The 13,685-nt window shown below is 38.0% G+C and overlaps 1 protein-coding gene across 2 annotated transcripts in view; it reads left to right on the forward strand.

Annotated features, from left to right (window-relative positions):
• The window catches only part of LOC118274456 (alpha-tocopherol transfer protein-like), a 42,917-nt gene that overhangs the window by 10,038 nt on the left and 19,194 nt on the right, over positions 1-13,685 (forward strand). For both annotated transcript variants that reach the window (XM_035591933.2, XM_035591935.2), the window contains exon 2: positions 5,786-5,910. In XM_035591933.2, coding sequence (XP_035447826.1) covers positions 5,786-5,910 — 125 coding nt within the window. The remainder of the gene's footprint in view (positions 1-5,785; positions 5,911-13,685) is intronic.

Below are 13,685 nucleotides of genomic sequence, written 5' to 3' on the forward strand. Positions count from 1 at the left end.
ACTTTGGTTAAGCCAGATAGTACAAGGTACCATTTTTGTTTGAAAAAGGGACACAAGAAATAATTAATGAAGATTTTTTGCTTGCTTGACTTTTTTAGCAACAGTTTTTGGAGAATTCTAGTAAGGTACAGAAGCCTAATAAGGCCCATCTTATTGCAAAGCCTGAAAAATCTTTCAGATAAATAAAGTAAAGAAGAAACATATTGAAAGTTGTAATATATATTTAACCATCGAGTCAGCCAAAATGTAATATAGTTTTTGGCAATTTAAAACAAATAAAGTATTTTTAAAAACGTGGTATTGGGCCATTTCAGGAACTGGGCCGACTACGATCTTTGGCGACTATACCTTATTAAAACCGTATTAAGTACGTAAATTAATTAGCGTGAAATCTACTTTTCCGAAGTAACGACCATTTTAATACAATATCCAATATTTTGCCGTCAAAACGAAGTTGAGTGAAGATTTATGATGGTGGTAATTTTATGATGTCATTTTACTCGGGTGTCTGGTCCTAGGAGACGGTAATTTACAGGCTTTATGGCTGAAATAAATTTAATCTAGACTGGAAACGAGTAATTGTATTGTCGGTTAGCAGTGTTTATGGTATAGTTAGTTGAGTTTCTGGGGCATGTATCCAGTCTTTGGCAAGATTATTTTACTATACGTAGAATACTGTATTGAAAATATCCGGAAAAAAAATGTATCGACATTACACCCTGTTCCGCGTTTTTCAATACCATATCGACATGTTATTCATCACATCTGATGAAGTCCGTGGTTTGTTTTCATTCAACAAATGATTTAATGATATTGGTATCGTGACGACAGTGTTTAATCATCCTACTCAACTACAAAATAAGTTATAAAGTCCTATATGTATTATGTCAAAACTTTCATTGAAAATACGCTGACTTCATTGTTAAAGTAACAAAAAGATCCTAAAAATACTTACTTAAGCTTTAATAGAGTTTGTCTACGTCAGCTTCCATCGTAGCTGTCACCGTCTTCATGAAATATTGGCCTGTAAGAATTTTATCGCTGAAAATGAAGATAGGTTAGACGGCTTACATACGCTTCACTAGGTAGGGGAATTTGACAAAGACTTTCGTTTCATGGGTTTATATGAAATGTACGTACCAAAGGACCAAATTCTTATGACTTTATTATATTGTGAAGTTTTAGGAACAAAAATTAATATAGAGTTCTGTGAAGCCATGTAAAATGTACAAGTACATGTGTAAAATACGTAATACATGTTATACAGGGAGACAAAAATGATAAACTTTGTATAAAAAATTAGGGACCTAAAAAGGACCATGGTCCCCAATCTTGAAGGTGCTACTACTACTTCTTACTATACTATACTTTTATTAAGTTTATCTTAAACTTGTATTTATTTATTTATTTACTCTAACACAATACAATACAAATAATGCTACATAAGGCGAACTTACTGCCGTATGGCTTTCTCTACCAGTCAACCTTAGGGTTTAAAGAGAAAGTCTGCGAAAATAAGGTACGGATAATACAATGAGCAGCAGCATTTATTCTAGGTGAAAGGAAATTTATATCAATTTTCACCAACCACCACTAGACATATCTTAATCAAGAATTACTTAGCGTGACATAGCACCTAATATAACCCTCATCACTTTTAGGTCTCACTTTTAGTTCGGTAAAAACCAAAAAGTGTTGAAAAGTCACCTATCTTAGATTATAGGTTCCTTAACACATTGAACGCCGTGGTGGTCACCGGTGACCGACGTTAGCGGAGGATTTGCCTTCAACAGTTTTCTATTGGCAGTCAAAGACTTAAAATTTAAGAGACGTCAGTAAAAGCAGGCACTAACTACATAAAATAGCAAATATAAAAACGAACCATTTATTTTTCCCGGTCCTACTTAATTTTCTGCCCGCGTCTGTTTATGTAAGACCAAAAAATTCACGCTCGACTCGACCAAGTTTGCGCTGTTTGCGTTGAAAAAACTTCACGGTTCGTTTTCTTTATTTATTTTACATTTTTACAGATTTTCGCGTATCTGGGTGCGGATTTATTGTACTAGGAAAGTTTTCGGTCATGTTTGGTATAAATTGGCTAAAAAGTACGTGACAAAGCTGGCTCTATTGTTTGTGGAATCACTTTTTTGTTATGCCGATATACTGTATAAGCCGTAAGCAATCGCTGCTGCCCATGGACACCCGAAACACCAGAGGCATTACAAGTGCGTTGCCGGCCTTTTGTGGGTTAGGAATTTAAGGGTTGTTGGGGAATCGGGAATTGGGAAGATTGGGAAGGTAACCTCACTCAGACAGCGAAACATAGCGCAAGCGTTGTTCCACGTCGGTTTTTCGTTAGACCGTGGTATTACTCCGGTCGAGCTGGCCCATTCGTGCAGCGAAGCATGGCTCTCCCAAACTATCCTCGACATTGTAATTTATCGCCATCGCCAGCCAGTATTCTTCCATCTATTACTATACATAGCCGTTTCCAATAGCTCGCCCTTGTATTCGTTACAATTCAGACTACTTGCCATTACCGAGTTAGATTTACTTCATCAAAACACATAATATTTATTTTACAAACTTGTATTATTGTATTCTAAGAACCATGTTTATACTTTATAGTATGTTGCATGCGTAAATGCAAACTTGTTTATATTATTCCACGATCTGCGTCAGTTATTAATCGATTTAGTTATTATTGCGACTTGGTATCTGATACCCACACTGATACCTAATGGTTTTACTAGAAAACTTATGAATAAAAATTAGTTTTTTGTAGGTACAGATGTAAATATATGGACAACTGACGAATTAGACGACAACTATGCAAATGTACCTACTACTATTACGCTATTCTGTAACATTCAAATCGATAGATTGAGGAGTACTCGATCGCGGTCCGCGTCCGCCATGTCATTGGTTGTGAGAATAATCTCGATTAATGATGTACGGAAATGCGTTCGGGCTCACTTTGAAAGTTCGATTTCAGAGTTACAGAATAACCTGGATGGTCCATACCAGCATCTAAATTGTTTTAAATAACCTATCTCAGATTATTTTACTTTCCAACGACCTATGTAATATTACTATGTATATTCGTTCTTTTTTGGGGAACATCTTCCAATGTCTTCTCCTGCCCTGTGAGATACGAGAGGGAGTGTCAGACTCTTACTGACTAAAAACACACCGTTCCTATTCATGCTTTTTGAACCGGAGCCCCGGTAACCCGCTAGGCAGTCCTTGGAGCTCCAAATAATATAATTTTATCTTTGGCAGCCAGTAGTCAAGTCCACAGGTTATTAAGATGAGTTCTAAGTAAAAAAAAAACCAAATTCAATTATTGTTACACTTTCAAAGCAAAAATTTACATTTCAAAGAATCCAACCCAACAAAACAAACTTGATCTTCCTAGATTTTTTTTCTTTTTTCAATTATAATAAAATTTCGCGGTTTCTAAAAACGAGTTTACTTATTCAACAGCTTTGCTTGGCTCCTACGCGACGTTAGAAGAAATTCTGGATAATTCAATATTAAAGTTGTGCGCAAAAGTATTTTTTCCTAAGTCTCTTATAAGTTGGCTTAGCATTCAGAAGAAAATCTTGGAAGCAATGTAAATTTTGTAGTAAATGTACCTAAGTAAGCAAACTATGAACCTTTGTAAATATAATCCCACCCAAAACATAAATGTGAAAGGCTGCCAAGTTCGATAATATTGGAATGCTTCGCCTATAAAAGAAGTGAGATCTAAATAAGTACCAAGTTCCATACACAGACCTGAGTTAAAAATGATATAACAAGTTGGCAAGTTTTCACACACTTTGTTATAAACCTACTAAACGCAATGAGTCAAGTATAAAAATTTCTATTAAAACTTGCCAAGTTATATCATTTTTAACTGAGGTCTGTGTATGGAACTTGGTACTTATTTAGATCTCACTTCTTTTATAGGCGAAGCATTCCAATATTATCGAACTTGGCAGCCTTTCACATTTATGTTTTGGGTGGGATTTCATTTATTTTTGTAAGGTTTATTTTCTTTTTTCTTATTTTACTTTACTTTGACTAAATACAAACCTTCGTAACGAATTTTAGGTCGGTACGACCATTGGAAGATATAGATAATTTTTTTGTTTTAGTTCCTTAGGGGTATGAATTTACACCTTCATTATTTTTAAAACCGACTCACACTTGGCCATTTTCAGATTTTTTCCGTTACCTTGACCTAAAGACCTACCTCCATGCCAAATTTCAAGTCAATACGACCATTGGAAGTGGTCTAGGTTGCCCAGTCACCACGTCAACTGTGCAGTCAAATGTGTACCCGTGACAGTGCACTCCATTACATTGTTACTAGTCCACCGTTACATTGTTACTAATACCAAAAATACTAGATAAAAAGATTTTGAGTTATAGGTGGGTCACTATGGCCCTAAATGGTTCGTGTAATTAACCACGGCCAATTTCTAACCGAGTTCAACATTTTCACTAAAGCAAACAAATAGCCGTCATACATCATCTTCCAAGGTTTGTGTCCAATAAATGGCCTCCGTAGCACCTGCTAGCTTGGCACAGGTCCGAACCTTACTTTGAGAGCATAGGTATACCACGAAACCACTTAGACCGTATTCTGAAGGCCATTTACAACCTTTGAAGTTTTTGCTTTCAGCCAAAAACTAAGGTATGAAGTAAAGAGGGTTTTTCTTTAGGCTTTCTGCACCATTAGCCTTTAGTCTGCCGCTGTATGGTGCCATAAAAATATATTGTTACTTGTAAAGATTAGTGCTTTGCCATTCTAGGCTAGGGTTTAGTGTATTAATACCTTATTTTTGTTAGAAATGCCAGCTGTTTTGTAGTGAGACCTAGATAGTCTTATGGTGCTTTGGTACGAAGATGTGATAGCTAAGATGTGAAACTATGTGACCGTTTCTACCGATACTAAGTTATGTAGCTGTGCGAGGAAGATGCGCAGCTCAAGTTATTGAATTTTCTTTTAATGAAATTCTTAGGTCGAATAAATAGTTCTAGAATAATAGTTGTGTTATTATGCACTTATTATGAGTATCCTTTTGACTAAACAAATAATAAAACAATTCTAAAACATAGCAATGTTTTTATAAGTAAACAAGTGTTATAAAATTGGGACATTATAAAAGTTAATGTGTCTCAAAAGTTATTACGTAGGTATGATGATATAGGACTCGTATGAGCAATCAAAATACACAAATAAATAAGTCGGGAAAGACGTAAACAAACATTTGTTTTGTATATTATGAATATCGTATTTGTATATTTTTTTAATTCTATTAATAAGTGGGGAAAGACTCTTAACAAACATTTGTTTTGTATGTTATGAATATCGTATTTCTATTTAATCTACGCGTATATTTATAACATAGTGATAGTGATATTAGAAAAATAATAAAGAAAGCCGCTGGATGCAGGTCGCTTCCAACCGGCCTATCTGGAAGTCATTGGGGAAGGCCTATGTTCAGCAGTGGACGTATTACGGCTTATATGATGGCGATGAATTCGTAAAAAATTTTGATTCACGAGGTCTGTAAATTGGCTGCCATAAGTTGTTGTATTAAAAATAGTGTACAGTTTGTAGAGGCCAGTATCCAGCTGTAAACAAAAACGGTTTTTTTTGAGGGGCGAAAATCATCCAATTACTCTTCCCGCCTTGAATGAGGCGGGTATTTATTTAAGTGTGTACACAGCACCTATATGAATATGTCTACAAATATAAATAAAATATCTATTTACTTCTCTTCTCTTCCAGGGAATTCTCCGTCCTGCCAGGCAAGTCGTGTGAGGGCTACGACATCATCTACCACCGGCTGCATGACACCGAACCTTCGAAGTACAACCTGGAGGCTGGCTGCAAACTGCTCTTCATGACTGTTGGTAAGTCATACAACTAATCTAGGGCCTTTTCCTGAGCCATCGTAGATTCGAAGGTCGGTAGCGCGCAAGGGTCATCTTTAATGAGTCAGGGACGTCTATAAGCTACGGTAATTGCTTTCCACTAGGACCTAGTGGAAAGTGGAAATGAAAGGTGTCACTAGGTGGATTGTTGGTGTGGTCTTCCACCAGAGATGTGCTATGTAGCTATGCTATATCTAATAGCTTATCTAATATGCGATGATCTAATAGCTAAGCTGTGACACTAGGTGACCGTTTCCACTGATACTACTAATACTATGTAGTTGCGTGAGAAAGATGTGCTATGAAGATGTGCCGCCGCAAAGTAGCTGTGCGAGAAAGATTTGCAGCTCGAGTTTGCGATGTGTCGATAGTAGGGAAACCATCCGTAGCACGCATCTTTCCATATAAAAGCATATCTCAGTTGAATCCGTTTCCACAAGTGCTAAGCTATGTGTACCAATGAAAATGATTGGTGGAAGCCAAAGATAGAAAAGCACCCTTACTTCTAGTAGAAAAACTGGTTGTTTTCTTCAGTGATATAATGTGTTTTCAATATTAATTATGTTTTAATCAATTGTGACTGACAATGCTTCAAGCCATGACCGGTATAAGTACAAGATATTAATGTTACCAATAAAATATCCAGAGAAGCGTTTGTAACTACGTAGCTATTATATTTACCTTTAAAATGATACTCATATTCACAGTTCAGGGAAATTTTGGATGGAGGTAATGAAATCTTACCGCTGGAAGCCTTATTAAATTAATATCACGAATCCATAGCAATTATCGCAGCTCCAACGAGCTAGACGTGTAATTAGGCCCAAATTGTGTCTCACGCATCAGGTGGCCTTTTAAGAAGGATATTAATAAGGCCTATAAAGGCTCTTGTAGGTACACGCAGCTATACAGAATCAGTTTATCATGGTGTCGTTTTGTATAATCTTTCCCCGCATTTGAAGGTCAGGTTATATTGGTTTTGCATAACAGTTTTTTTTTGAGGGGTGAAATTATCCTATGGCTTCTCTCGCCTTGGGTGAGGCGTATCGGGTGTCCATGGGCAGCGGCGATTGCTTACTATTAGGTGATCCGTTTGATAGTTTACCGGCTTATACCATAAGAAAATGTGCTGATAATTTAGGCAGTTGTCCCACCGGCAACGATGAACGAGTAACGAGTAGAGCTAGAACTAGAAACGAGTGAAAACAAAAACAAACAAGTGAAGCGAGCACTCGCCGGCAGTGTGAACAGTCAGCGATCAACTATTTGTATATACATCTCTTTTGTTTACACGGAAAGTATATCTATTGTACGTTTCTTGAGCGAGAAAATAGCCGATAGTTAGTCGTTCACTCGCCGTTGGTGGGACAACTGCCTTAGTCTTATTCAGTAGAGTTGGTATCTCATTCTTAAGTTCTGTGTTGTTAATTAATAATAAACATTAATATATTTCTTGAAAGTAAATGTAGAAAGACGATAGGTATGGATAAATTGGACATTGGCTCCGTAAAATATAAAGACCAATTCCGAGAGCATCATCATCATCATCATCATCATCAGCCGAGAGACGTCCACTGCTGAACAAAGGCCTCCCCCTTGGTCCTCCACGTAGAACGACAAGCCGCCACCTGCATCCACTGGCTCCCCGCCACTCTGACGATGTCGTCGGTCCACCTAGTGGGAGGTCTGCCCACGCTGCGTCTTCCGGTCCGCGGTCGCCACTCAGTCACCTTCCTGGCCCAGCGGCCATCAGTCCTCCGAGCGATGTGGCCTGCCCATTGCCACTTCAGCCTGCATATTTTGAGAGCTATGTCTGTAACTCTTGTTCTTTGGCGAATTTCCATATTTCGGATTTTGTCGCGCAAAGATACTCCGAGCATAGCTCTCTCCATCGCGCGCTGGGCGACTCTGAGCCTTTCTAAAAGGCCAGCAGTTAGGGACCATGTCTCGGTACCGTACGTCATCACTGGCAACACACACTGGTTGTACATCCTGGTCTTCAGACACTGCGGGATTTTTGACGAGAAGACTTCATGCAACTTCCCAAATGCTGCCCATCCGAGTTGGATTCTTCGAGCGACCTCTTTCTCGAAGTTGGACCTACCTAGCTGGATGATCTGACCCAGGTATGTGTAGTGGTCTACAACTTCGAGTATATCGTTCCCAACGACAACCGGTATAGGTGCAACATGGACATTTGACATGATTTTCGTCTTGTCCATGTTCATTTTAAGGCCCACCTGTTGGGAAACGGTATTGAGGTCGCTGAGCATGGTGTTCAGCTCTTCCAGCGACTCTGCCATTACGACTATGTCATCGGCGAAACGGAGATGAGTGATGTATTCGCCATTAATGTTGATGCCGCGTCCGCTCCAGTCCAAGAGCTTAAAAACGTCCTCCAGTGCGTTCGTGAACAGTTTCGGAGATATAACGTCTCCCTGTCTCACGCCCTTCCGCAACTGGATTGGCCTCGTAGTCTCTTCCTGGAGTCGGATGCGCATGGTGGCGTTGTTATACAAACACTTCAAAACCTCGATGTATCTATAGTCGATGTGGCACCGCTGGAGAGACTGCAGCACCGCCCAGGTTTCGATTGAATCGAAGGCTTTCTCATAGTCCACAAACGCCAAGCATAGTGGCAAGTTATACTCCTCGGTCTTCTGTATAATCTGCCGCAGCGTATGAATGTGGTCTATGGTACTGAAACCTTTTCGGAATCCGGCTTGTTCGGGAGGCTGGAAGTCATCAAGCCTGCGTTCGAGACGGTTCGTGATGACCCTCGAAAACAGCTTATACACATGGCTCAGAAGTGAGATAGGTCTGTAGTTCTTTAGCAGACAGTTGTCGCCTTTTTTAAAGAACAGAACCACCACACTCCGTTGCCATGCTACCGGCGTGGTTCCCTCGAGTATGACGGAATTGAATAGCTTCTGGAGGACTAAAAGTATCGGTTTTCCACCCGCTCGCAGAAGTTCCGACGTGATTCCGTCATCGCCCGGCGCCTTGTTGTTTTTAAGCTGTTTGAGAGCCATCCTAATCTCGTACAGGCTGATGTCTGGGATATCCTCAGTGTAGTGCCGCGTCAGTTTAGCTCTTGGGTCCCGAGCTGTACCGACGATGGGTTGCCGATTCCGAGAGCAACATCTTTTAATCCCTCCTTGTCATATTTACCCATTATTGATTATTCTTTATAATAAGACCCATTCAAGAATTTTGGTAAGAATTCGACTTTTGACTCGAATATTGTCGTTAAGTAGGTAATTATTATTTATCAATATCAACGTACCAGCCTCAAGAATGATATCATATTAAGATAGCTCATTTTCAGCTAAATTAATGATTAGCGGCTTTGTGCCATGTAACCACAATAAAATAAGGAATTTATAAGGTACCGCTGAGTCTTAATAGACAGGTTCTGTTCCCTAACTATGAGTTTGCTGTACGTTTAAAGTAATCGAAACAATAGCGCGTTCGGCTCTCTGATTGGTTAGTTTATTCGAGTTGGCCGATCAGAGCGCCGAATACGTAAAGCAATCTTGTGCTAAGGGTATGGGTATCGGGAAACCCCATAGCATAGTCCTGGGATAACATAATATTATCTATATGAACTTTGTTTTGTTACCGAAAAAGATAGACAACCTAATCTATGAGGATGTTATCATAGACACACGGGACACGGATGATACCAAGTACTTTATATTTTCTAACTATGCTACTATCTCCCGGATTGCAAGTGAATCCGCGGGCAGAAGCTAGTGGTCATAATAAAACTGTTGTATAACCATCCAATGACTTCTCCCGCTTTGGGCGAGGCGGGAGGGAGTGTCAGACTCTTACTGACTAAAAACCACCCCGTTCCTACTCCTGCTTTGACCCGGAGCACCGGTAACCTGTTACGTTGTTTGTATAACCTTGTATCACAATTACGACATTCTACATTTATTACATTTCGCAACGTGTGTCGCTTAATTATTTATTGGGCCATTAACATTGATCTTTGAATGAGTCAGTGACTGTATGGGCAGAGGGGTCAAGGTTATGTGGTTAAGTACCTGTTAAAGAAGGTTTGTATACTAAATATGAGTTAGAAAAGTGGTTATTAAATAGAAAAATAGACCTGTAGAGCCGTGTGGGGACCGTAAAGTGGAATACATGTTTAACTACTCCATACTTGTCGGTATCGTAGGTAGAGTTGATTAAGTGTGCTTTTCGACCAGAGAAGTGCTATACTACGTTGCTGTGGATGCGTTTGGCTTCCACCAATTATGTTCATTGGTACACATAGCTCAGGTGCTGAGCTGAGGGTTACCACCGGGGTGGTCTTTCTCCCCAAAAAAAGGCACCAATTGAAGGCCCCGTCATCCAAAAAAGTAGATTTATTTATTTAAAGTTAAATTGTACGAAATTACAGTCGTTAAACTAAGGCGTTATACATTTCATATATTTTAAGGAAATAAAGAGAAAAACGCCTTATTGACAAATAAAACGAATACAAAAAAGAAAACAATATAGATGACACAATTAAAAGTGTAACTTCATTATTTCATCATTAGTTTTAATAAAAGCGAAAGCAAGTTTTGTTTTTATGCTTTCACGGTCAAACTGCACTTGATGTGATGAAATTTAATTTGAGGAGATTGTTTGAAATCTGGTGAAGGACATAGGTAGTTTCTGTTACGTTCATGCATGCTCATGTGCATATGTGGCTTGACAATATCATGATAAATAATATATGTATCTACTTATTTTTATTATAACTACGTCAGTAGGTTGCGCGACATCGCCGCATCTGCGCACGCTGTTTATGATGAAGGGTCCCTCAGTGACTCGAAACTAGTAGAGCTTTTATCAATTAATTTACATATTATATTACATACATACATTACATACATACATTTTTAATTACACACATAAAACTTCTTTTTGGATTTAATGACCCAAAAATAAATAGTAGAAGGTCAAAATTTTAATATGAATTTATACGAAATTTTTGTTTTATTTTTGGTTTTTAATTATAAGGAAACCGGTTCAAAACGACGGCTTACCTATTCTTATAAGTACTGAGGAAGTTAGTATAGGAAAAACGTGTGCACGCACTACGCACATACATATTTACATACAAACAGTATAATATTTAATTAGCAAATATTTTTGTACTTACTTATTTAAATAATTGAAAACAAATAACGCACCTAATTGAAGGTTTTATAAGATATGGGGTATGTCCCGTAGAAACCTTTAATTCTGCGGTACCTACCTAGTAAATACTTTGAGTTTTGCGCCCATTTCAATCAATCAATCATCAACAGCCGGAAGACTTCCACTGCTGGACAAAGGCCTCCCCCTTAGTCCTCCATGTCGAAGGATAGCTTGCCACCTGCATCCACTGGCTCCCCGCGACTCTGACGCCATTGTCTCCAGTCCACCTAGCCTAAGGTTTACCCATGCTTCGTCTTCTGCCTAATTCATAATACTAAAAACTACAAACTCCAACTCACCTGCCAAGGTTGGAGGTTTGCCGGAGCTGCGGACTACCTAGCGGGTTTACCGGGGCTCCGGCTCGAAAAGCAGGAGTAGGAACGGTGTGGTTTTAAGTCAGTAAGACTCTGAAATATGTTGGAATATGTCTCTTTTGTTAAGAGGTAAGTCCAGCAGTGGTCTCTTATATGCTGTTGTTTAACTGCAAATGACTAAAAGTAAGCTACTCCCTGCCTTTTGCCAATAAAAATGTGGTGAGTAAATAACTCATTACATTTTAAAATTAATTAGAATTAATATAATACGCGCGCCATAACCGTAAAAACTAAAAACAACGCGTGTAATCGATTTTTTATCGCTTGCACAGGAAAATCGGGTGAAAAATAGATTATTCAAGATCACAATCTGATTTAAGTATGTTTTTATATAATTTTCAGGGTTTAAATATGTATTATGTACTGGTTGAGAGCACTGAAATATAACAGTATGTTTTTTTCTATTATATACTTAACTAACCGACAAATAGTTACCTATTAAATTATTTTTTCCCTCATTATGATATTTCCTATGACGTCCATAATATTTTTTCTGTATAATCTATGTAAAGGCTATTATTTTACTTAAATACAAGAATAAAATAAGTTTCAAATTATGCAAATAGCACAGCTGGACGAAACACAAAACAAAAACTTGCAACAAAACAAAAAACTTTATAATGATAGAATAATCGTTAAATGACTTAAATTGGTTGCTATGATAACACTGATGCTTGATGTTTAAGGAAATAAAATTCAATGATATTTTATTTATTAACAATATTTACTTAATTTGTATAAAACTCTTCCGTTACTACCTTACTTGTGATCGAGTTAGTGTGGAAGAGTCATACTTGCTAGCATGCCACGAATGGGCCGACTCGACCGAAGTGATACCACTGCCTCACAGAATACCAACATGATACAAAGCTTGCATTGTGTCTCGTTATCGTTTATCATAAATATACCATAATAAAAAAAAAGAAATTACTTCTTATAAATACTACAATTCAAAATATACTCGTACATAGGTTCCATCATTCCATGAGAAAAATAGGAGAAAAGCGAGATTTTATGGGCATCCAAAGCCAGAGGGTAAAGCCTAATTTGTGATTTTGAAATCTTTGATGGATTAAATCATATCTAATTCATTAGGGCTTTAAAGGGAACTTAATCAGTGGAAAACTTAATCAATTGAAATGGTAATAACTTTGATGTGGTCGAGTGTCTACTCTGTCTAATCAATTGAATTGAAGTAGCTGGTACTGCTGCTACTAAACTCTAGTTTTGCTAGCAAAAAATAAAGGTCTGGATAAACCCTTTATGATTGACAGAGGACAGAGGCTACGGGTGAAATTATTTTTAGCCAGGTTTCGCAGACCTTCATCAAGGACGTACCCCTGTATGATATGAATAGATGCCTATAGGTAGGTTTTTTTTTTTGAGGGGGGACAATCATCCAATGGCTTCTCCCGCCTTGGGCGAGGCGAGAGGGAGTGTCAGACTCTTACTGACTAAAAACCACCCCGTTCCTACTCCTGCTTTTCGAACCGGAGCCCCGGTAAACCCGCTAGGTAGTCCACAGCTCCGGATATACTAAGGCTACTTGTGGTTATTTGAAGGCTTAGAGAGAGTTTGTTACGTATAACGAGATCGAAATGTTACCGCGTTAGGCGTTCTGATTGGCCAGCTTCAATGAATCAACCAACCAGAGGGCGAAACGCGGCAACGTTTTGATCTCGTTAAACTTTAAAAAACTCGTACTAGATACTCAGGTCTTTAAAGAAAATGAACAAAATCTTTTTAAGAAGGAATCAGCATTATTTTATTACATGACTACCCAATAGCCCTTTTCTCTCATAGGTATTTACTTCAAGTGTATAATTAAAATTGAAGGAAGCGTATGTAAAATTAAAGTTTTAAAGTGCATACATGTTTTTGTGTCTTGTACTTTCATTAGTAAATAGATTATCTATCTTTCTTTTGTTTATCAATAACATAATTAATTATTATGAAATCTGTTTATCTTATAATTTTGATTTGATATTCAGCTTATCCTTTTATTATAATTACGTAAGTATTACACACGACACACGTGATTGATACACATCCTATTGGTTCATTTTTTCAAACTCAAAGCATTTATTGCATTCATGTGAAGGTACATGGATAGTGTAGTGGTTCTCTAGGTACTAGGTACATGGATATTACATTGGTTCTTACAAAGCATTCTTTAATATT

The sequence above is a fragment of the Spodoptera frugiperda genome, chromosome 11 (assembly GCF_023101765.2).
Source record: "Spodoptera frugiperda isolate SF20-4 chromosome 11, AGI-APGP_CSIRO_Sfru_2.0, whole genome shotgun sequence".
Lineage (NCBI taxonomy): Eukaryota > Metazoa > Arthropoda > Insecta > Lepidoptera > Noctuidae > Spodoptera > Spodoptera frugiperda.